Source organism: Ranitomeya imitator, chromosome 1 (assembly GCF_032444005.1).
Source record: "Ranitomeya imitator isolate aRanImi1 chromosome 1, aRanImi1.pri, whole genome shotgun sequence".
NCBI classification, from domain to species: Eukaryota; Metazoa; Chordata; class Amphibia; order Anura; family Dendrobatidae; genus Ranitomeya; species Ranitomeya imitator.
The window spans coordinates 287,482,942-287,505,186 of NC_091282.1; the positions used below are offsets into that span (position 1 = coordinate 287,482,942).

Here is a 22,245-nt window from a genome sequence, read left to right on the forward strand (position 1 = left end):
ATGAGCTGAAGGCTGCTATCAAAGCAACCTGGGCTTCCATAACACCTCAGCAGTGCCACAGGCTGATCGCCTCCATGCCACGCCGCATTGATGCAGTAATTCAGGGGTGGGGAACCTCAGGCCCCAGGGCCATTTACGGCCCTTGATGAACTTTTATCAGGCCCCCGAGCAGATTCTGAGGGACCGCATTCTTGGGCAGGGAGCTGCATTTTGATTTCCACAAGCTCATTCATTTCTTCTTGCTCTGTGATCACACACATGCAGTGTACAGTAGTGAACACTGAAGGGCATGCCATGAAAGATTACGTCCTGAAACCAGTGCCAGAGTCAGGATGTACTTTGTGGGGGAAGTTTGCATGGCCCCCGGAGGATGGTATAAATATCCAAACGGCTCTTGGCAGAAAAAAAAAAGATTCCCCACCCTTGCAGTTATTGATGTAAAAGGAGCCCCGACCAAGTGCTGAGTGCATTTACTAAACATACATTTCAGTAGGCCAACATTTCGGATTTTAAAATAATTTTTTCAAGCTGATTTTATAAAGTATTCTAATTTACTGACATAATGCCTTTTGGGTTTTCATTGGCTGTAAGCCATAATCATCAACATTAACAGAGATAAGCCGGATTACGTACCGGTAATGCTCTTTTAATGAGTCCACGACAGCACCCCACATGAGAGAGAGGGATCCGCCCATAGGAACAGGAAACCTACAGAATAAAAGGAGGCGGTCCCCTCTCCTCCTCAGTTTAGTTACAGAGTATAAAAAGGGAACCGCAAAAGTGTTAGTATTCATTCTTATTCAGTCACATAAATTTCTTAACTCTATACAACCATTATTTGTGACCTTAAAGGAAAGAGCTGTGCATAATTTAGGGAGGGTAATACATGGGTGCTGTCGTGGACTCATTAAAAGAGCATTACCGGTACGTAATCCGGCTTTTTACCCTTCGCCACGACAGCACCCCACATGAGAGATTTTCAGAGAGTCATTATTTGGGTGGGATTACTGTATTAAGAACAGCTCTACCAAAGGTCAGATCAGAAGACGTGGACAGATCAAGTCTATAATGGTTGTAGAAGGTAGAAGGTGTAGACCAAGTTGCAGCCTTACATATTAAATGGATCGGTACATCTGCTTGTTCCGCCCAGGAGGAAGCCATGGCTCGTGTTGAGTGCGCTTTTATACCCACTGGAGGAATCTCGCCTTTTGACGTATAGGCCAAGCAGATAGCCTCTCTGATCCACCGAGATATGGTAGCTCTCGTGACCCCATGTCCTTTCTTGTGGCCCTGAAAGGAGATAAACAGAGCCCTACTCTCCCTCCATGTCTGACACCTTTCTATATAAGTCAGGATGGCTCTTCTGACATCTAAGGTGTGGAACTTATGATGTTCTGGAGTTACAGGTGAATCAAAAAAGGAAGGGAGAAATATTTCTTGTGACCTGTGGTAGGTGGACGCTACCTTAGGGAGGTATGAGGGGTCTGGTTTCAGGACTATCCGATCATGAAATATCAGTAAGAAAGGTGGGTCTACTGATAGGGCCTGGATGTCACTAACCCGTCTAGCTGAGGTTAGGGCTACTAGTAAGGCTACTTTATATGTTAGGATTTTTAAAGGTATTGAATCTAATGGTTCAAATGGAGAGCTTGTTAAGGCCTCTAATACTAGATTTAAATCCCACGGAGGTAGACGGGGAATATGGACCGGTTTACTACGTTCACAAGATTTTATGAATCTGGAGATCCACCTATTAGCTGCTATATTGCATCCATATAGGGCTCCTAATGCCGAGACCTGAACTCTTAAGGTATTTACAGATAGTCCTAACTCTCGGCCTTTTTGCAAGAACTCTAGGATAGGTGTGAGTGGAACTTGCTTAGTGAACGGTACCGTGTAAAAGTCTAAAAATTTATTCCATACCCTACTATATATTAGGGTGGTAGATCTTTTCCTGCTCAATAAGAGGGTGTTTACTAGTTCTGTTGAGAACCCTCTGGAACTTAATAGTTGCCTCTCAAATTCCACGCCGTCAAGTGAAGACCTTTCACTTGCGGGTGGAAAAAGGGGCCTTGGTACAGCAGCTCCTTGTCTGATGGGAGGATCCAAGGATCGCATAGGCACATGGTCTGGAGACAAGAGAACCATGGTCTTTTCGGCCAGAATGGTGCAATGAGGATTACTCTTGCCTGTTCCCTCCTGATCTTTCTGATCACTAGAGGAATCAGAGACATTGGAGGAAAGGCATATGCCAGTCTGAACCGCCAAGGATGGTGGAGAGAGTCCAACATATCTGGGTGATCCCTGGTGTTCAGGGAAGCGAACCTTTGTACTTGCCGGTTGTCTCTTGTGGCAAATAGGTCGATTTGTGGTATCCCCCATGCTTCTGTTATCCTTCTGAATATGGATTTGTTTAAGGTCCATTCTCCTTGACGCAACTCGTTTCTGCTGAGGTAGTCTGCCCTGATGTTCTCTACACCTTTGATGTGCAGGGCTGTTAAGGATGTTAGATGAGCCTCTGCCAGCTGAAAGATGTTTGCAGCTATGGTCATCAGACTTCCTGACTTTGTACCACCCTGACGGTTCAAGTATGCCACTGCGGTGGAATTGTCTGAGTAAATTCTTACATTTGTTCCATGAATCTGCGGAAGAAAATGATATAAGGCACATTCTATTGCTTTTAACTCCTTCCAGTTGGAGGAACATATTAATTCTGTCTGATCCCAAGTATTTTGGGCCAGATTGTCTTCCATATGTGCTCCCCACCCAATAGGGCTGGCGTCGGTGGTAATTATTTTAGACGGGTCTATTATCCATGGCACACCCCGTGATAGGTGGTCCATGTCTAGCCACCAGGATAGCGATTCTAAGACATTACTGGAAAGAGTTATTCTACTTTCTAAATAACCGTCTTTCCCCTGAGCCGACAATACTTCGTACTGCAATTGACGGGTATGGAATTGTGCCCAAGGTACAGCAGGGATACATGATGATAATGACCCCAGTAAGGACATGGCCTTTCTTAGTGTCATGTAGGGTTTGCGTATTGCGTCTGATACCTTTGATTGTATAGTCAACCTCTTTGACTGAGGAAGAAAGCATTTCTGACTTACGGAGTCTAGCTGGATTCCTAGAAATGTCTGAACGGTTTCTGGATTCAGCCGAGATTTTTCGAAGTTGACGATCCAACCTAACTCCTGTAGGGACGAGATCGTATTAGATAAACGAGTTTTACATTGAAGTGCAGAGCTTCCTACCACTAGAAAGTCATCTAGGTAGGGTATTATCAAGGTATCTCGTTGGCGTAGATGAGCCATCACTTCTAGTATCACCTTAGTGAAGACGCGGGGAGCCATAGAAAGCCCAAATGGCATTGCAACATATTGAAAGTGACGAACCTTTCCCTCCAGGGTGACTGCTACCCTTAGGTACTGCTGATGTTCGGCATGTATGGGAAGATGGTAATAGGCGTCCTTTAAGTCTATTCCGGCCATGACACACCTAGGGAATAAGAGTTTTATGGTAGAACTAATGGATTCCATTTTGAAGGTATGATTACGCAGGAAAGAATTTAATTTTTTAAGATTTATGATGGTTCTAAATGAACCATCTGGTTTATTAATCAGGAATAAAGGGGAGTAGAACCCTTTCCCTTTTTGATCCTGGGGAACTTCAATCAGGACTTTCTTAGATAGAAGAGATAGGATCTCTATTTCTAGAGCCCTCTGTTGGTCCTGACCTTTTGGAGATGTTATTATGAAGGAATCCCAAGGGATTCGATCAAATTCTAATTTAAGGCCGTATTGCACAATGTCCAGAATCCACTGGCTGGATGTTATCTGTCCCCATTGGGGAAGAAAAAATTTTAATCTGCCGCCTACTTCCTGGTTAGCGGTATTTACGTCTCGGATTATGGGACCCGCTAAAAAAGGCACCTTTTTGCTTTGGGTCCTTCGACTCCCATCGCTCTCTTTGTTCAAGCGGCTTGTTCCTAGTAAAGGGGCGTCTCCTGAAGGCTCTCCTGTAGGATGGAAGATACTGGTTAGGGAAGCCTTTCTTCCTTTCACCTGCTTTATTCAGGAGTTCATCCAGCGTCTTCCCAAAAAGGAACTCACCCTGACAGGGAATCGCACAAAGTTTCGCTTTAGCTTGTGCGTCCCCCTTCCAATTCTTTAGCCAGAGTGCACGCCGGGCTGTGTTGACTAGGCCGGCTGACCTGGCTGCAAGACGTAGCGAGTCCACTGAGGCATCAGCTAGGAATGCTACTGCTTCTTTAATTTGAGGCAATTTCAGCAGGATAGATTCCCTCGAAGTTTTGCCTCTAATCTGTTCCTCCAATTGCTCCGTCCATACTAGTAGAGATCTTGCAGTACAGGTACTAGATATGGCGGGCCTGAACGCCCCCGTATTGACTTCCCATGACCTCTTTAGTAAAGCTTCTGCTTTACGGTCCAGCGGGTCTGTTAGGACCCCTGAATCCTCCACTGGTAGGACCGACTGTTTGGTTGTGGAGGCTACCGCAGCATCAACTTTTGGCACCTTTGACCAGGTGTTTAGGTCTTCATCGCTGAAGGGATAGCGCCTTTTAGAGGATGATGGTAAAAACCCTCTATTCTGCTTGTCCCACTCCTTTTTGACAATATCTTTGATGGTTTGTATGACGGGGAAGGACCTACGTTTCTTCTGTCCTAACCCCGCAAACATTATGTCCTGTGCTGATTTCTTTTCTTTCCCATCTGGGCACCCCATCGTGCTCCTGACAGATTTTATTAAATTGTCCACATTACTGTTGGGAAGACAAAGTCCCCCTTCAGTCTCGGATGAGCTCGGCTGAGATCCCTCTTCGTCTGAAGAAATACATACACCCTCTGACTCCGAACTAACCGGAGACCGGGACCTGCTAGGCTGACGGGTACTGGCGCTACTTGTCTGCGCCAAACCCTGCATCTCTTCTCGGATAATAGCTCTGACATCTGAGGGAGTCATGATATTTTCCTGCCGTAGAGTTTGCATGATACACTCTGCACACAGTTTTTTGGCATAATCATCCGGGAGGGGCTGCGTACATAAAGCACACTCTTTATGCTTAGATTTGTGTGTCCTTTTCTTAGTCTAGAGGAAGGATACAGGAGGAACATATATCAGCATATAGGAAGAGACTCTTTCAAAAACTCACCCAGTGAAGCTGACAGGTACCGGTTCTGGAGGCGGAATTCGTTTGGTGGTAGAACTCTTCTCTGGAGGTCGGCCACCACTCTTTGTGCTGCTCCTCGTGCTTCTCTCCCTGCTGGGAGAGCGCTGTTGCACTGCGGGCAGGTGCGCTTCGTCGGCCGGTGAAGCCATTTCACACACACCGGCCCGACGCTAGCGCTGCATTTTTAAACTTGCCGCCCATTCTCCTGCCTCCCCGGACCAACCCGGAAGTGCTCCCGCGACTTCCGGGTTAGACGCGCCGCTCTCACCACCATGCGGCCGCCAGAGGCTATTAAGCCGGCCGCTGCAGCGCGCGCGTCCTCACAGTGCCGGCCGGACCTACGGTGACCGGACCCGGACCGTGGATGTTTGGCCAGACGAGGGGGGAGGCTGCAAGCAGGGGCTCCCCCGCCGCTGCTTCTGGTACCGCAGCCCCTGCCGTTCCCACAGAAACCGGCGCAGGCGGGTGCATGGCCCAGGGATCCTCTTCATCTGTAGGTAAGCCGGGTCCCTGTAGGAACAGGAAACCTAAACTGAGGAGGAGAGGGGACCGCCTCCTTTTATTCTGTAGGTTTCCTGTTCCTATGGGCGGATCCCTCTCTCTCATGTGGGGTGCTGTCGTGGCGAAGGGTAAAAAACACTTGAAATACATCACTCTATTTGTAATGACTATCTACTATATAATTGTCTAAGGGTCACTTCCGTCTGTCCTTCTGTCTGTCGCGGATATTCATTGGTCGAGGCCTCTGTCTGTCATGGAAATCCAAGTCGCTGATTGGTCGTGGCAAAACGCCCACGACCATTGCCATGACCAATCAGCGACGGGCACAGTGCGGCGGCAAAATGGCCGCTCCTTCCTCCCCGCAGTCAGTGCCCGCACCATACTCCCCTCCAGTCAGCCGTCACACAGGGTTAATGGCAGCGTTACCGGACCGCGTTATGCCGCGGTGTAACGCACTCCGTTAACACAGCTATTAACCCTGTGTGACCAACTTTTTACTATTGATGCTGCATATGCAGTAAAAATAGTAAAAAGATCTAATGTTACAAATAATAATAATAAAAAAAGGTTATTCTCACCTTCCGAGGTCACACTCTGTCCTCGGCAGTGCAAGCGGCAGGTTCCGGTGCCAAGGATGCCATGCGAGAAGGACCTGCCATGACGTCACGGTCATGTGACCGCGACGTCATCACAGGTCCTGCGCTCATACCAACCCTGGGACTGGAAGCTACGGTCATGTGACCGTGATGTCATCACAGGTCCTGCGCTCATACCAATCCTGGGACTGGAAGCTACGGTCATGTGACTGCGACGTCATCACAGGTCCTGCGCTCATACCAACCCTGGGACCGGAAGCTGCTGCGTGCATCGCACACAGGCGCCAGGACTTCAAGGGGCCTTCGGAAGGTGAGTATATGTTTATTTTTTAAGTCTTTTTTAACCACGCATATAGTGCCCACATTGCTATATACTACGTGGGCTGTGTTACATACTGCGTGGGCTCTGTTATACAGTACGTAGCTTTGCAATACGCTATGTGACTGTTATATACTACGTGGGCTGTGCAATACACTACGTGGCTATGTTATATACTACGTGGCTGTGTTATATACTATGTGGCTCTGTTATATACTACGTCACTGTGCAATATAGTACGTAGCCTGTGCTATATACTACCTACATATTCTAGAATACCCGATACGTTAGAATCGGGCCACCATCTAGTCTAATATATGAGTTTCACTTTTTGTATGGAAGAACTGAAATAAATTAACTTTATTTATTCTAATTTTGTGAGATGCACCTGTACATTGGATGAGTGCCACCGGATGTTTCATTGGATAGCACTCAGACCCAGTGTAAGGCTATGTGCACACGTTGCGGATTAGCCTTAGGAATTTCTGGTGCAAATTCTGCCTCTCCTGGCAGAAAACGCACCTGCGGATTTGTCGTGGTTTTTGTGCGGTTCTGCAGCGTTTTTTGTGCATTTTTTTTGCGGATTTGCTGCGTTTTTTACCCCTGCGGTTTTCTATAATGGAATGGGTACAAAAACGCTGCAGATTCGCAAAAAAGAAGTGACATGCAAATTCTTTTAAACCGCAGCGTTTCCGCAGCGAATTTTCCGCAAAGTGTGCACAGCATTTTTTTTCTCATTGATTTACATTGTACTGTAAATCAATTGCGGATCTGCAGCGTTTCTGCACCGCAAAAAAACGCTGCGGATCCGCAGAGAATCCGCAACGTGTGCACATACCCTTATACTATGAGGCAGTACAGATCTGCAGTTATTTTCTCATGCCAATCCAGCATGAGAAAACAAAAAAAAAAAAAAAAATCGCATCATGGTGGCTACGTAAGTTGGATCACGTGCACCCATACAAATCTATGGGTGTGTGAGAAACATCGGAGTGCCATGGACTCAGACACTGAAGAAGGGATAGATTAAAGGGGTTGTCCAGTCCATTCAATAAGTCTGCAGTCAATCTGTGTGACTGCAGACTTCTGAATCCCCCCCAGGTCACGCACTGTGCAATGCGAGGATTGGTGGGTTTCTGAGCCGGGACTGGAGGGTGTGTGTGTGTTATATATACTCCCGGACAGATCCCGATAAGTGGGTGTGGCCTTGCTCCATACACTTGTTTTGAGCGAAGATGCATCCTCTAAATGGCCACGCCTACATCGCTAGTCGGGGTGCGGCCTCGCTCAATACAAGCGTATGGAGTGAGGAAGAGCCCAGATCGGGAGTATGTATAGCACATACATACCTGCCGGTTTATCGATTTAGACAGGACAACCCCTTTAAGTTCTCCGTCTCCTCCACACCTGTACTGCAGTTCTCACAAGCAGGAGAATCGGATAGAGTCTGAGCCAAGTGTCATCAGCATAATTGGCCCCACTCTCGCGGGAGAGACCCCAGCCTTACTACAAGGCCTCAACGTAAAGAAGCCCATCTCATGGCCGTGCTGCCCAGATCAGATCTGTTATGGCAGGTTTGTTCCTGAATGTAACAACTGAAGGTAGAGGAGAAAGTTAGTGATAGATGATTATTGACGTGCGCTGGTCAAACTTGTGAATGCAATTTTGTAAAGAAAGTTTCTTATTTGATATAGACAATGAAAATGGAGTTAACTCCTTCCCGACACGGCTATAGACAGCAATATGGTGCGACAGGTCAGTAGGATTCCAAAGATAAAACACAATTTTCCAATTTTTTTCCCAGTAAATAAAAAAAAAATTGCTTTTGATGTCACTTTCTTGGACCTGTAACATTTTCAATTCTTGGTTGATATAGCTCTGTGGGGGGGGGTTAGATTTTTTTTTTTCGTCTACCAATCAGGTTAATAATTTTATATTGTGACTGACTGTTCCGGACATAGCTATACCACAAATGTGCACTTTATTTTTTATTATTTTTAATGGGAGGAAATGGTGAATTTAACTTTTTTTTTTCAGATTTTTTAAAAACATATTTTTCCCTTTACACTGCATTTGTTAGTCTCCTTCAGGGACTTGAACCTGTGATCATTTGATTGCTTGCGCTATATAGAACAAAACACCAGTACTGCTGTATACAGCATAAGTGACTGTTAAACTGTTCGGCTAAAGACATGTTTTGTGATCCAGAATGTGGAATAAATATATCTAGATAAGGTTCAAAGGGATCCAAATCTAGAAAGAAGGACAGTTTATGCTGCAAATGTTCTGAAAATCCATTTTGCAGCCCACAAAAACATAGCTAGTAAGATACAGCCATCTGTAGGTCACCTCAGGTCCCAAGCACACGGCTTCAATGTACATCCTCACACTTCTGCTTTCTCGTCCACAAGAAGAGGATGCTTTGGACGAGGCCCGGTAATGTGACGACAGGAAGACGTCTCGCTGACCACAAGAGTCATGACACATATCACCATATACATCTTTAGATGTCTCATACAGGGAACAGAGATCTAACCACTGAAGGCCAAATTGTGAGCGATGTCTGACTTCCAAGAGGATCATGACCACAGATGACCTCTGTACAACAGACGCATGATCAATTGGATTGGTAGATCAGTATTTATCCCACAATTTGACGGTGTTCAGCTACAGTAGTTTGAGGGATCTGTTAGGATCCACCTGGACTTTTAACAATACATTGTCCGTATTCTATACAGTAAACTCCTCGAACAGACACTATGGTCAGGCACATGAACAGCGAGATCTTGCAAGTTTTTGGCCTAAAACTTCAAGAGCTAAAATTAAGTACATTACATTTACATACAATACATTTTATTTCAACTCCTTTTATAGGAATTATTGCTTGTACTAATTTAATACTGTCAACAATGTTGTATAATAACCTAATTTTAGGTGGCGACAAAACAGAAAGTGGTCTGTGAAAAGGGCATTTAGGGAGGCAGCCTCTCACGGGAGACTGTCCAGTTCTTGGGATGTGATCTTGAAGATGTCTGTACAAGACTTCTCATCCCACAGGGAAGAGTAAGGCTACGTTCACATTAGCGTTCCGCTAATGTGCGTCGCTGTTGCGTCGGCGACGCGCCCCTATGTTTAACATGGGGGATGCGTGCGTTTTTTTTGTTGCGTTTTCCGACACGTGCGTCGTTTCCGACGCTAGCGTCGGACGCAAGAAAATGCAACAAGTTGCATTTTTCGTGCGTCCGATTTTCGTCAAAAAACTACGCACGCGTCGCAAAACGCAGCGTTTTTGCGTGCGTTTGCGCACGTTTTTTTGTGCGTCGTGCGTTGCCGACGCAGCGGCGCGCCACGCTAATGTGAACGTAGCCTAAGTGCTGTAGAAGAAAATGTGTGTGTAATGGCAAGGCCTTATTTTTTTGAAGAATACATATAGGAATTGCTATGAAACCAATCGCTTCTTACGTTGCTGGTCTTACCAGAACTAGAAAACATAGAAATTAGCATTTTATTACAAAAGTGCTCCTTACAAAGAGATTTCCAACTCCTAAATTTGGTCTGGAGACCATAGGAGGCTCAGTGTACACAGGCTATATATACCAGTATGTGATGGCCAGAACATCATGTAGGGGTTCTGTGTGATGTGATGCTGTACAGATGGTCGCACACCGATCTGTCTGCCAAATGTATAGGCCTTAAAAGTGGCTTTGCAAGCAGATAAGCCTCTGCCAAATTATTTGTCACCAGCATATGACCCTCTCCCCACGGAGAACACATTAACGTTTGCCAAAGCCAAGGGTATGATGGAGTCAGAAGAAAGTCATGTCAACCCCTTTAAAGGTTATCGATTGTCTAAAATAACAATAGATCCATTATTACCTACCAATTCTACGGCCACAGGTTCTGTCACTTCAGGTAGGTCTAATTAAAGGGGAATAGCAATAATATTGTATATTGCCGTAATTAGACCTAGCAGCCACAGTGTTATTTAAAAGAAAAGAAAATATACAAAAACCGAAGCCATCTAGAGAAACGAGCCAGAGTGACTAACTTCATGTAGAATGAAAGGGCATAAGCTAGTAAAACGAGTTCATTGTAGTTTTTGGTTGTTTCAAGCAGAACCAATAAAATGCTGATATCTGCGATACACTGAATCTAAATCCATGTGCACACTTGTGCATCTATTAGACTTATTCTAAGTCCTTATAGCATAAACCCAAGAATCCTCCGCAATGATGTATAATCCATCCTCGTCATGGATATCGGCCAGTCTACTTTGCTATAAACGGCAGGGCGATCTTCTTATCTTCCCGAGAGCCAGGATTAGCTACCTATTAGTTTAATGTATGGGGAGACGTTTATAGAATTAGAAGATCATGGCAATGAAGCAGGAGGATCGCAAACACGGGAATAGCCAATTCTTAATCCCGTCATCCTTCCACATCGCCTAAACTGGTGTGAAAAAATGCCCATGCGTGTACAGTACACCCTGCAGTATACTACCTTATATTCCACAAATGGCCAGAATATTGCCCCATCTGTATTCAATACGTGCAGAACAGGGCTGATGCTAAGGGTAATTAATGGCGGTCAGTAACCTGCCCTGCAATGCGTGAGGTCAAAGGTCACCAAAGCGGTAGGACAATGCAGTCAGAACCCAACAGTTCCACGGATATAAACGGAAAAAGCAAAAATATACTGTGCCCTCTATATTAACAGAGAGAAAGTCTTGGTGCCCATATTACTCAGAATCCACTTTAACTACGGGGGGGGGGGGGGGAACCTATCTCAAATAAAGCTAAAATGGGTTCACTGGGACAGCATCAGCAATATAGATTAGATCAATAAGGCTGGTAGCTATACTGCTATTCCTCTATTTTTTTTCCTATGGCATGGCTTTTTTTTTTTATAACTAGCTGACAAATTTTACAGTATATTATCGAATATTGTATATTTTACTTTTAATGGTTGTCAAGAAGAACATTTTGATCTTTTTGCATTTTTTCTGCCATTTGATTTGAACTTTCCCATAAAGTTTTACTGATAAAGATCTGCGATTATACAGTTAGGTCCAGAAATTTTTGTCCAGAGACAAGTTTTTGGCACTTTAGCAATTTACCGAAGCATATTCATGATACAGTTATATAATCAGTATGAGCCAAGGCCGGGATCAGACTTGCGACAAACTCTTAGGAGTCTCGTGTCTCAATACCGGCAGCAGGGACTGGAGCGTGCGGCAGCATGTATTTCTATGCAGCCGAGCGCTCCGCTCCGAGAGTCGCCAGCAGTGCCGGGTTTTGAGACACGAGACTCGTGAGAGTTTCTCGCAAGTGTGATCCCGGCCTAAAGTGCAGACTGTCAGCTTTAACTTGAGGGTATTCACATCCTAATTGGAGTAAGGGTTAAGAAATTACAGCTCTTTAATATGTAGGTACTGTTTTTCTTTTTTTAAAGGGACCAAAAGACCAAAAGTAATTTGATAATTGTTTCAGAAGCTCTTTGATAGGCTATGTGGGCTATCCCCTCATTAATCCATCATCTAGTGAACTTGGGAACTCAAAAAGGCCTGGATGTCCAGGAAAGGCAACAGTTGTGGATGATTGCAAAATCCTTTCCATGATGAAGAAAAACCTCTTTACAACATCCAACCAAGTGAAGAACACTCCCCAGGATTTAGGTGTTTCAGTATCTAAGTCTACGGCCTTGTTTCCACTTGCAAGAAACACGTCCGTGTCTCGCATGTGGAAACGAAGCTCTGGCGCCGGCACTCCGGAGCGGAGCGTGCGACCGCATAGCAACACATGGAGCCGCACTCTCCGCTCCGGAGTGCCGGCGCCAGAGCTTCGTTTCCACATGCGAGACACGGACGTGTTTCTCGCAAGTGGAAACAAGCCCTACTAGTTAGGAAATAGAAAGGCTAAATTAGACTTTGCCAAAAAAAAAAAAAAAAACATCTAAAGAAGCCAGTCAATTCTGGAAAAGCATTATTTGTGAAGATGAAACTAAAATCAACCTGTACCAGAATGATGTGAAGTATGGAGAAGGCTTGGAACGGCTCATGATCCAAACCACACCACATCCTCTGTAAGACATGGTGGAGGCAATCTGATGGCATGGGCATAAATGATTTCCAATGGCTCGAATGTACTAGTGTTTAATGCTAATGTTTCTGAAAAAAGAAGCAAACCGATGAATTATGATGCGTACAAGGCGATACTTTCTGCTCAGATTCAACCAAATGCAGCAAGCTTGATTGGACGGCACTTCACAGTACGGATAGACAAAGACCCAGAACATACTGAGAAAGGAACCTAGGAGTTTTCAAGGCAAAGAAGTGGAATATTCGGTAATGATCGAGTCAATCACCAGATCTCAACCCCATCGAGCATGCATTTCACATGATTAAAGAGGTTGTCCACTACTTTGTCATTGATGACCTAGCCTTAGGATAGGTCACCAATGTCCGATCCATGTAAAGAAGCTGCGGAGACACCATCACGTGTTTCTCGACGCAAGCAGTGAATAGCCAGGCCTTTCCCCGGGAAGGAACAACCACGGGAAGGGCAGCATCCTATGAAGGAAAGCCACCTATGCCAAGCATGGTATCCATCCACAGACAGCTTTCCTTCATAGGATGCTGCCCTTCCCGTGGTTGTTCCTTCCCGGGGAAAGGCCTGGCTATTCACTGCTTGCATCGAGAAACACGTGATGGTGTCTCCGCAGCTTCTTTACATGCATCTGCATATTTCCCATAAGGGATGGGGGCAGTGTTCTGGAATCACTGCGTTGAGAAACACGTGATGGTGTCTCCGCGGTGTTGGATGTTTTGGTCTCCCCGAGGCCAATCATCTGTGCCTTTATACCAATGTCCGATCGGTCGGAGTCCGACACCCCCTCCAATAAGCTGTTCTCGGTGGCCGGAACTGCTCGATTGTGGAGCTGCTTTGTATTCTGGTAGTGGCTGCAGCAGGGTACTGCACATCCGCCTCCTCTTCAAATCAATAGGAGGTGGATGTGCAGAATTACCGTATTTTTCGGACTATAAGACGCACCGGACCATAAGACGCACCCCAAATTTGGGGTGAAAATTGCAGAAAAAAAGATTTTTTATAAGATGGGGGTCCGTCTTATTGTCCGAATTTACAGTATCTTACCTGAGGGATGGCGGTGGCAGAGCAGGGTCACAGGAGGCAAGGTGTCGGCAGAGGTGGGGTGATGCTGGGATGAGGAGGTGCTGGGATGAGGAGGTGCTGGGATCAGGAGGTGCTGGGATCAGGAGGTGCAGTGAGAGGTATGGCGTGAGAGGGGTCCCTGGCTTACCATGCAGGCTTACCTAGGTGGCAGAGGTGCGGTGGCAGAGGTCCGGTGGCAGAGGTGCGGTTGCGGGGGTGTGGCGGCAGAGGAGGCGCAGTAAGCGGGGTCCCTTTCCCCGGTATGGTGATGCAGCAGGCCCGGTATGCAGCAGAGCCGGGTGAATCCTCTTGTTATCGGTGGGCGCGGCCATCTTCCTGAGGCCGCGCGTGTGCAGATGAAGCGCTCTGCTCCCGGGGCTTCAGGAAAATGGCCGCGGGAGGCCGCGCGTGCGCAGATGGAGATCGCGGCGGCCATTTTCCTGAAGCCCCAGGAAGCAGAGCGCTCCATCTGCGCACGCGCGGCCTCCGGAAAATGGCCGCCACCACCGATAACAAGAGGATTCACCCGGCTCTGCTGCATACCGGGCCTGCTGCATCACCATACCGGGGAAAGGGACCCCGCTTACTGCGCCTCCTCTGCCGCCACACCCCCGCAACCGCACCTCTGCCACCGGACCTCTGCCATCTAGGTAAGCCTGCATTGCGACTATTAGACGCACACCCCATTTTCCCCCCTTTTTTTGGGGGGAAAAAGTGCGTCTTTTAGTCCGAAAAATACGGTACATTTTCTTGGGCGCTGCAACATTGCAATAAAATGCAATAACAGGTGATGAAACATATAAACGTATAAAAACATCAGCTCGGCGCACACAAAAATAAATAAATAAATCAGCCCTCACCCAGCTCCAGTTACTGAAATCTGGAGACACTACACGTCTCAGAAAATGTTTTTTTGTTTTTACAAATGTTGGATTTTTTTTTTCACTACTTAAATAAAAAATAACGTACACATGTTTGGTATCTGTGAACCTGTAATGACATGGAGAATTATAATAGCGGCTCAGTTTTAGCATTTAGTGAACATGGTAAAAAAAAAATAAATAAAATTGTGAAATTATCCTTTTTTGGGGGGAATTTCACAGCACTTGATTTTTTTTTCCTGTTTTCCAGTATTATATATATTTAGGAGTTGGAGTCGGTCCATTTTATACTGACTCCGACTCCACCACCCTGATTGTTATCACGCACAAGTCGCATTGGGGAATGCATCATTTTCATGGATGAGTTATCTCAAAAACTAGGACCAATTCAGCAAAAGTAATGGGCTTTTTTTTTTTCTTTTTCTTTTTTTTAAATTCAGCACTCTCAAAATAACCATTAATAAAAAAAAAACCTTGGCACCTGAAAAAGAATGTTTTATTTGTAGGCTTATGTTATTATTGCAGTATCTTATTTCCTTCTTCTGGTAAATGACTTTTGCAATTCTTATCTGCTATACCATTTGACTTCCTTTCAGGTACACATTACACTTTAGATGTGAAACACTGTACTTATTGTGATTATGTGATTATATCTGGAAGAAAATAATCAGGAAGAAAGCAACATACGGTATACAAATTGAGAAAATCCCCTTTAACACATGTCAATACCCCCTTTTAAAGCTAGTCCAAACTCCATATATTCCTCACTGACTGAGGCATGACAGACTTTAATCTTGAATCTATGTACGGTATTTAAGTTTTGACAATCATAATTACTGAACTACACCCGAGACTTAACATCAGAAACATTCTGATCAATGGATTCCGACACAATTCATAATGAAGGCATCTAAATTATAGTATGTGCTGGTCCTGTCTGGACATATGAAGTATGGTAACTTTCAAGATCCACTGGTTAACTTCCTTGTCAAAAGTAGGATTACAGCGCTAAGTGACCAAACTACCAAGGAATGTCACTTTAATTCAGTTATCCGTGTGCTGGAGCCGGCGCGGTGCCACACCGAGTCCCTGCAGCAATGTCCTATGGAGCCTTCTGGGGAGAACAGTATTTCACAATGTTTATTTTCTGTCTAAATTATGTCCCAGTTTTCTAAATCGACACCCCCTCTAAGTAGTTGAACAGGGACCCCAATATGGCATCATAAAACTGAGCTACGGCTGTGAGGTCCAACACTTTACTTTCTATACTAAAAACTTTGCTTCATGGTGTATTCTACTCTTGCCAAAATAAAATTAGCGGTTGCACAGTGCAGAATTATGAAAATGGAATCAATTCTTCCATAAAGGCCAAGAATCAAACCTTGTAAAAAAACAATTTGCTGTAATTTGACTACATCATATCATCCAGAAATGTTCCAGAGTCAAACACAAAAGTAGCAATGACTTAAAAATAATTAATGTTGGCTGGTATAAAAAGCCAAGACCAAAAAAAAGAAAGAGTACTAACTTGTAAAAAATGGATATAATCAAACTTATCGGTAAAAAAAAACAAGTTTCGCTAATGTATAACTATTGAGTGCCCACTGAACTGCCCCCCAAACCTTCATTTCGGACCACTACTCAATAGGGAATACCTTACATTGTCCATAGTAGGCGACACTCAAGCATCACATAGATGTCTTATAGACGTCTCTCCATTACTAAGCTGTGGGCTTGATGTCACCTGACATTACAGAGGTGACATCGACCCCACAAATATTACCTCACTTGCCACCGATACAGGGCAAGTGGGAAGAGCCGGGCAAAGCACCAGAATTGTTAAGTTAATAGTGGCGCCTTTTCTGGGATGATTGTGGGCTGCTATTTTTTAGGCGGGTAGGGGCAAAATCTATGGTTCCTTACCAGCCTGAGAATATCAACCCCCCAGCTGCCTGCATTAGCTTGGTTGTCAAAAATGGAGGCAACCCCACGCTTTTTTTTTTTTAATAGTTAAAAAAAAAAAACGGAGAAGGAAGATCTTTATTCTTGATAACCAGGCAACAGTAAACTTTTTACCTCCGGTCACAGCTGTGGGCTTATGCTGTCTGACAGCGTGGGAGCCGTGACTGTGTCCCGTGGTAATGATCTTACCACTGATCAAAGGCAGTGTCTGCTGCGTCGTCATTCAGATGACAGTGAGGCAAACAATAGATTTTTGGGTCCCCCATGGGGTCCGGTACTGTTCTGGTACCTGAACCAAACTTTTTTTTTTTTTTTTTTTACCGTTGTTCACCCATATCTAGTCGTCTGTGTTACACAGCCATCTGACTAAGCCCTAAGGAATACATCAGGATTACCAGAATCTATTAAAGGGGTTGTTCACTACTCAAACGTCACAGTTTTTGCTAAAGTTTCCCAAACTGAAAAATCTGGAAAAGCTACAATATGAATACACCAATAATGTCTTGTAGGTAATGACACACATAACAGCCAACATGCAAAGAGCTTTAAACCGTGTCCACATACGGTTTTACTTACATTGTAAAGTACAGAGTGCGAATAACGCCAGAAGAATTAACATGTAACTTATTTTAAAAACTTAGTGTTTTAGAAATTTTAAGGTTAAAAGACAATAAAAAAATCCTGAACAAATTCACAGCAAATTCTTTTTACATGGAATTGCTTATGTTTATTCATTTGAACGCTTTTTGATACGTTTTTCAGGCATTTTACGCCTGAAAAAGACGTTGTGTGAACATACACATAATATCAGTGTCCATGTGCTTACTGCTGGCAAACAGTTTTAGCTGCAAAAAAGATGCGGACATAGACAATCAATTAGAAACTGCACCGCTTTGGCAAAGTCACATGCCGGCACGGCGTGGTTTTCCTGCACAGCGTGGTTTTCCGACACAGCGTCTTGCCTACACGAGGTCAAGTTCCCACAAACATATTAAAAAAATGGTAAATTTCCAGAAAAATTTTCATCTGAATTGTCGTTTGTATGACATCTGTTTTTATACATCAGCAGATATTAAAATGTGCAGGAGCAAATACAGTTTCCGATGTTAAAAAAAATTCTGATGCGCCTGTAACAACAGACACCACAGTTTACAAGACAAAAATGGGCCCAACTGCACCCGGGAAAAAAAAAGTGCAAAAAACACATAAAAAAAATTATGTGAGGTATTAGTTGATATTTTGGCCAAAATACGGAAGCTCATGACCCACGACAAGAAAAAGAGCTCTACCCATAAGAATGTCGCATAACCCCCCCCCCCTGGAGCAATCAGAGTTAAAGTATAATGGAAACATATGCACCACTTCTGCATTTATCACCCACTCCTGGTTTTGGCACACTAGCGTTGTTTGCTGTACGCCGCAATGCGTTGTTTTGGAGAAAAAAAACGCATCCTGCAAAGTTGCCCGCAGGATGCGTTTTTTCTCCATAGACTTGCATTAGCAACATACTGCGACATATGGCCACACGTCGCATCCGTCGTGCGACGGATGCGTCGTGTTTTGGCGGACCGTCGGCACAAAAAAAACGTTACATGTAACTTTTTTGGGGCGTTGAGTCTGCCATTTTCGACCGCGCATGCGCGGCCGAAACTCCGCCCCCTCCTCCCTGGATCTCACAATGGGTAGCGGATGCGTTGTAAAACGGCATCCGCTGCCCACGTTGTGCCACATTAACACACTGTCCGTCGGGCCGACGGCCCGTACCGACGGACTAGTGTGAAAGTAGCCTTACAGATACTGATGTGAATGTGGCCTAACGAAGAGGTGCAGAATCGGCCTGCGTTTCACAACCTCCTCTGTATGATGGACCAAACCAGTGCATTTTCTTTTCACAGGCCATGGTCCCATGTGCAGGTAGAAATCACTGATGTCCTCGGTCACACAGGTTATCACGCAGTCAGTGTGCTATCCATATATACGCTCCTCTGAACTGGCACATAAGCCTTAACCACACATCCAGGTTTCCTATTTTGTCACTGAAAGCACGCACTAGTCTACAGCCAGGGTCATTTTTATTGGGAATATAAAATGTCCGTAAAAAAAACCATTGTGAAGTTTAATTTTTTAGCCCATTTGTGGCTCACAGTTGCCCATGAAGTGCACAGGTCCGAGTGCTGTCTGGTTTTTACTGTTACATTGGCAGAAGATATGTAAACAACAACATTTCCCAACGAGAAGAAGAAAATACAAAGAAAACTGATGGTAAAAACAAAAAGACAAAAACTGGATCCAGCAAAATGATGAAAACCGGCCTTTTACATGCAAAACAGACAACATCCCAAGGCCTCATTCAGATGTTTAACTATCAACTAAGGCCGGTTTCACATTAGCGTTGCGGACGGCTGCGGACTTCCTCCGTGAAGCCTCGGCCGCACCTCCGCCTACTTCTGCATGCGGCGTGCATGCGGCCTGCGTACCTATCTTTAACATTAGGTACGCAGGTCGTGCCGCTGTATGCGGATGCTTCCATAAAGATAGGTACGCCGACCGCATGCAGAAGTAGGCGGAGCTAGCGGCAGAGGTCCGCAGCTCCTCAAAATGCTAGTGTGAAACTAGCCTAACAAAACACCCACTATATGGGGCTTAGGTAGCGCAGGTCAGAAAATAAACCTCATTACACTTTATTATACACACACGCACTAATGCCGCAGCCCTGGGAAAACAAATGGCGCCTGCAAGGAATGAATGACCGGGCAGCCATTATATGACCCTGGTGGGGTATGGCAAGTTACAGAAGATATCAGTCCCATGAGATAAGATGTAAGTGGCGTCACAGGAGTCACCATGGAAGAAAGACAGACACATATGTATCATACAGACAGACACATCCATCCATAGACAGACACATATGTATCATACAGACAGACACACACATACATAGACAGACACATATGTATCATACAGACAGACACACACATACATAGACAGACACATATGTATCATACAGACAGACACATCCATCCATACTGACGTGCGGATCAGATAGATACATAGACAGACCAATAGATACACTGACACACATATACAGACAGACAGACAGACGTGCGAATCAGATAGATACATAGACAGACAGGCAGATAGATAGATACACTGACACACACACATATACAGACAGATGTGCGGATCAGATAGACAGACATACAGACCTGTGAATCAGATAGATACATAGACATATACAGACAGACAGACGTGCGGATCATACAGATATTCCCGGCGGTGCAGGACCACAGTAATAACCTGGGCAGCCGGTTACATCAGTGCAGAATAAACAATCATGTCATAAAGCCAGAGGGCACATCTGGCAGCGGTGCCAGCCAATCACTGCATGCAGCACGGGGCCAGGTCAGATGATGGCACCTGAATCTGGAGAATAGCACAGACCACCTTACCCAAAGTTCCTGCCGGCCTGGCCGCCCCTGCCCTGCAGTGAGGGGGTCGTGTCTCTGCTCCAGCAGAGGTTGCCAGGCTCCTCATACCCGGGCCCACACTTCCCCCACACAGGAACAATAGGCCATATACATCCATACACTTACACGGTGCCCGGTCTCCGGGCCTAGCGCAGCACTGGCAGCCACAATGCCCACCGAGGCCTGGAGGGCTCCATTCTCTGCAGTCACCAGCCTAATGCCGGCCCCTCCCGCAGCAGCGCCCCCGCCAGCCCCGGCCACATCCAGCCTGTACTTACGTGAAAACAAAAAACAAAGTGGTGGACCCCACTAGTAAGGCAGCGGCAGTGGACACGGGGATGTATTTAGTCGGTTTAAACCTTTTTCCGGTGCTGCTGGGCATTCTGTAGGTCACACATCACTAGTCAGATCCCAAGAGAGAGGCACCAGGGGGAGAGAGGGCACTGACCGCACGATCCACGGAGGAGGGAGCGCGAGTGAGCGGGGAGGGGACCCGGGGAGAACAGCTGACCTGCCCGTACAGGAAATCCCACCCCGCGGCCCGGCCCTCTGCGAGCGGGAGCGGCGCCTTAAGGTGGATCCGCCGAGATCCTCACCGAGTGCTGCTGGGGACTGACGCCGGGGATGGGAGGCAGCGGTTCCAGGCACTGGGGATGGGAGGCAGCGGTACCGGGCACTGGGGATGGGAGGCAGCGGTCCCGGGCACTGCGGCCGGGGATGGGAGACAGCAGTACCGAACACCAGCCGGGGATGGGAGGCAGCGGTACCGCGCACTGGGGATGGGAGGCAGCGGTACCGGGCACTGGGGATGGGAGGCAGCGGTACCGGGCACTGGGGATGGGAGGCAGCGGTACCGGGCACTGGGGATAGGAGGCAGCGGTACCGGGCACTGCGGCCGGGGATGGGAGACAGCAGTACCGAACACCAGCTGGGGATGGGAGGCAGCGGTACCAGGCACTGCGGCCGGGGATGGGAGGCAGCGGTACCGGATACTGCGGCCGGGGATGGGAGGCAGCGGTATCGAGCGCTGGGGATGGGAGACAGCAGTACCGAACACCAGCTGGGGATGGGAGGCAGCGGTACCAGGCACTGCGGCCGGGGATGGGAGGCAGCGGTACCGGATACTGCGGCCGGGGATGGGAGGCAGCGGTATCGGGCGCAGGGGATGGGAGACAGCAGTACCGAACACCGGCCGGGGATGGGAGGCAGCGTTACCATTGCGGCCAGGGATGGGAGGCAGCGGTACCGGGCACTGCTGGCAGTGGTAGGGATGGGAGGCAGCGGTACTGGGCACTGCTAACAGCAGTGGGGATGGGAGGCAGCGGTACCGGGCACTGCTGGCAGTGGTAGGGATGGGAGGCAGCGGTACTGGGCACTGCTAACAGCAGTGGGGATGGGAGGCAGCGGTACCGGGCACTGCTGGCAGTGGTAGGGATGGGAGGCAGCGGTACTGGGCACTGCTAACAGCAGTGGGGATGGGAGGCAGCGGTACCGGGCACTGCTGGCAGTGGTAGGGATGGGAGGCAGCGGTATCGGGCACTGCTAGCAGCGGTGGGGATGGGAGGCAGCGGTACCGGGCACTGCTGGCAGTGGTAGGGATGGGAGGCAGCGGTATCGGGCACTGCTAGCAGCGGTGGGGATGGGAGGCAGTGGTACCGGGCACTGATGGCAGTGGTAGGGATGGGAGGCAGCGGTATCGGGCACTGCTAGCAGCGGTGGGGATGGGAGGCAGTGGTACCGGGCACTGATGGCAGCGGCGGGGATGGGAGGCAGCGGTATCGGGCACTGCTGGCAGCGGTGGGGATGGGAGGCAGCGGTACCGGGCACTGCTGGCAGCGGTAGGGATGGGAGGCAGTGGTACCGGGCACTGATGGCAGTGGTAGGGATGGGAGGCAGCGGTACCGGGCACTGCTGGCAGCGGTGGGGATGGGAGGCAGCGGTACCGGGCACTGCTGGCAGCGGTAGGGATGGGAGGCAGTGGTACCGGGCACTGATGGCAGTGGTAGGGATGGGAGGCAGCGGTACCGGGCACTGCTGGCAGCGGTGGGGATGGGAGGCAGCGGTACCGGGCACTGCTGGCAGCGGTAGGGATGGGAGGCAGTGGTACCGGGCACTGATGGCAGTGGTAGGGATGGGAGGCAGCGGTACCGGGCACT

At 47.2% G+C, this 22,245-nt stretch overlaps 1 protein-coding gene across 3 annotated transcripts in view; it reads right to left on the reverse strand.

The window, feature by feature from the left end:
- The window catches only part of ZDHHC8 (zinc finger DHHC-type palmitoyltransferase 8), a 119,964-nt gene extending 99,394 nt beyond the window's left edge, over window positions 1–20,570 (reverse strand). For all 3 annotated transcript variants that reach the window (XM_069756106.1, XM_069756107.1, XM_069756108.1), the window contains exon 1: window positions 20,368–20,570. In XM_069756106.1, the coding sequence (XP_069612207.1) occupies window positions 20,368–20,471 (104 nt within the window). In that variant the 5' untranslated portion in view covers window positions 20,472–20,570. The remainder of the gene's footprint in view (window positions 1–20,367) is intronic.
- Between the last annotated feature and the right edge of the window lie 1,675 nt (window positions 20,571–22,245).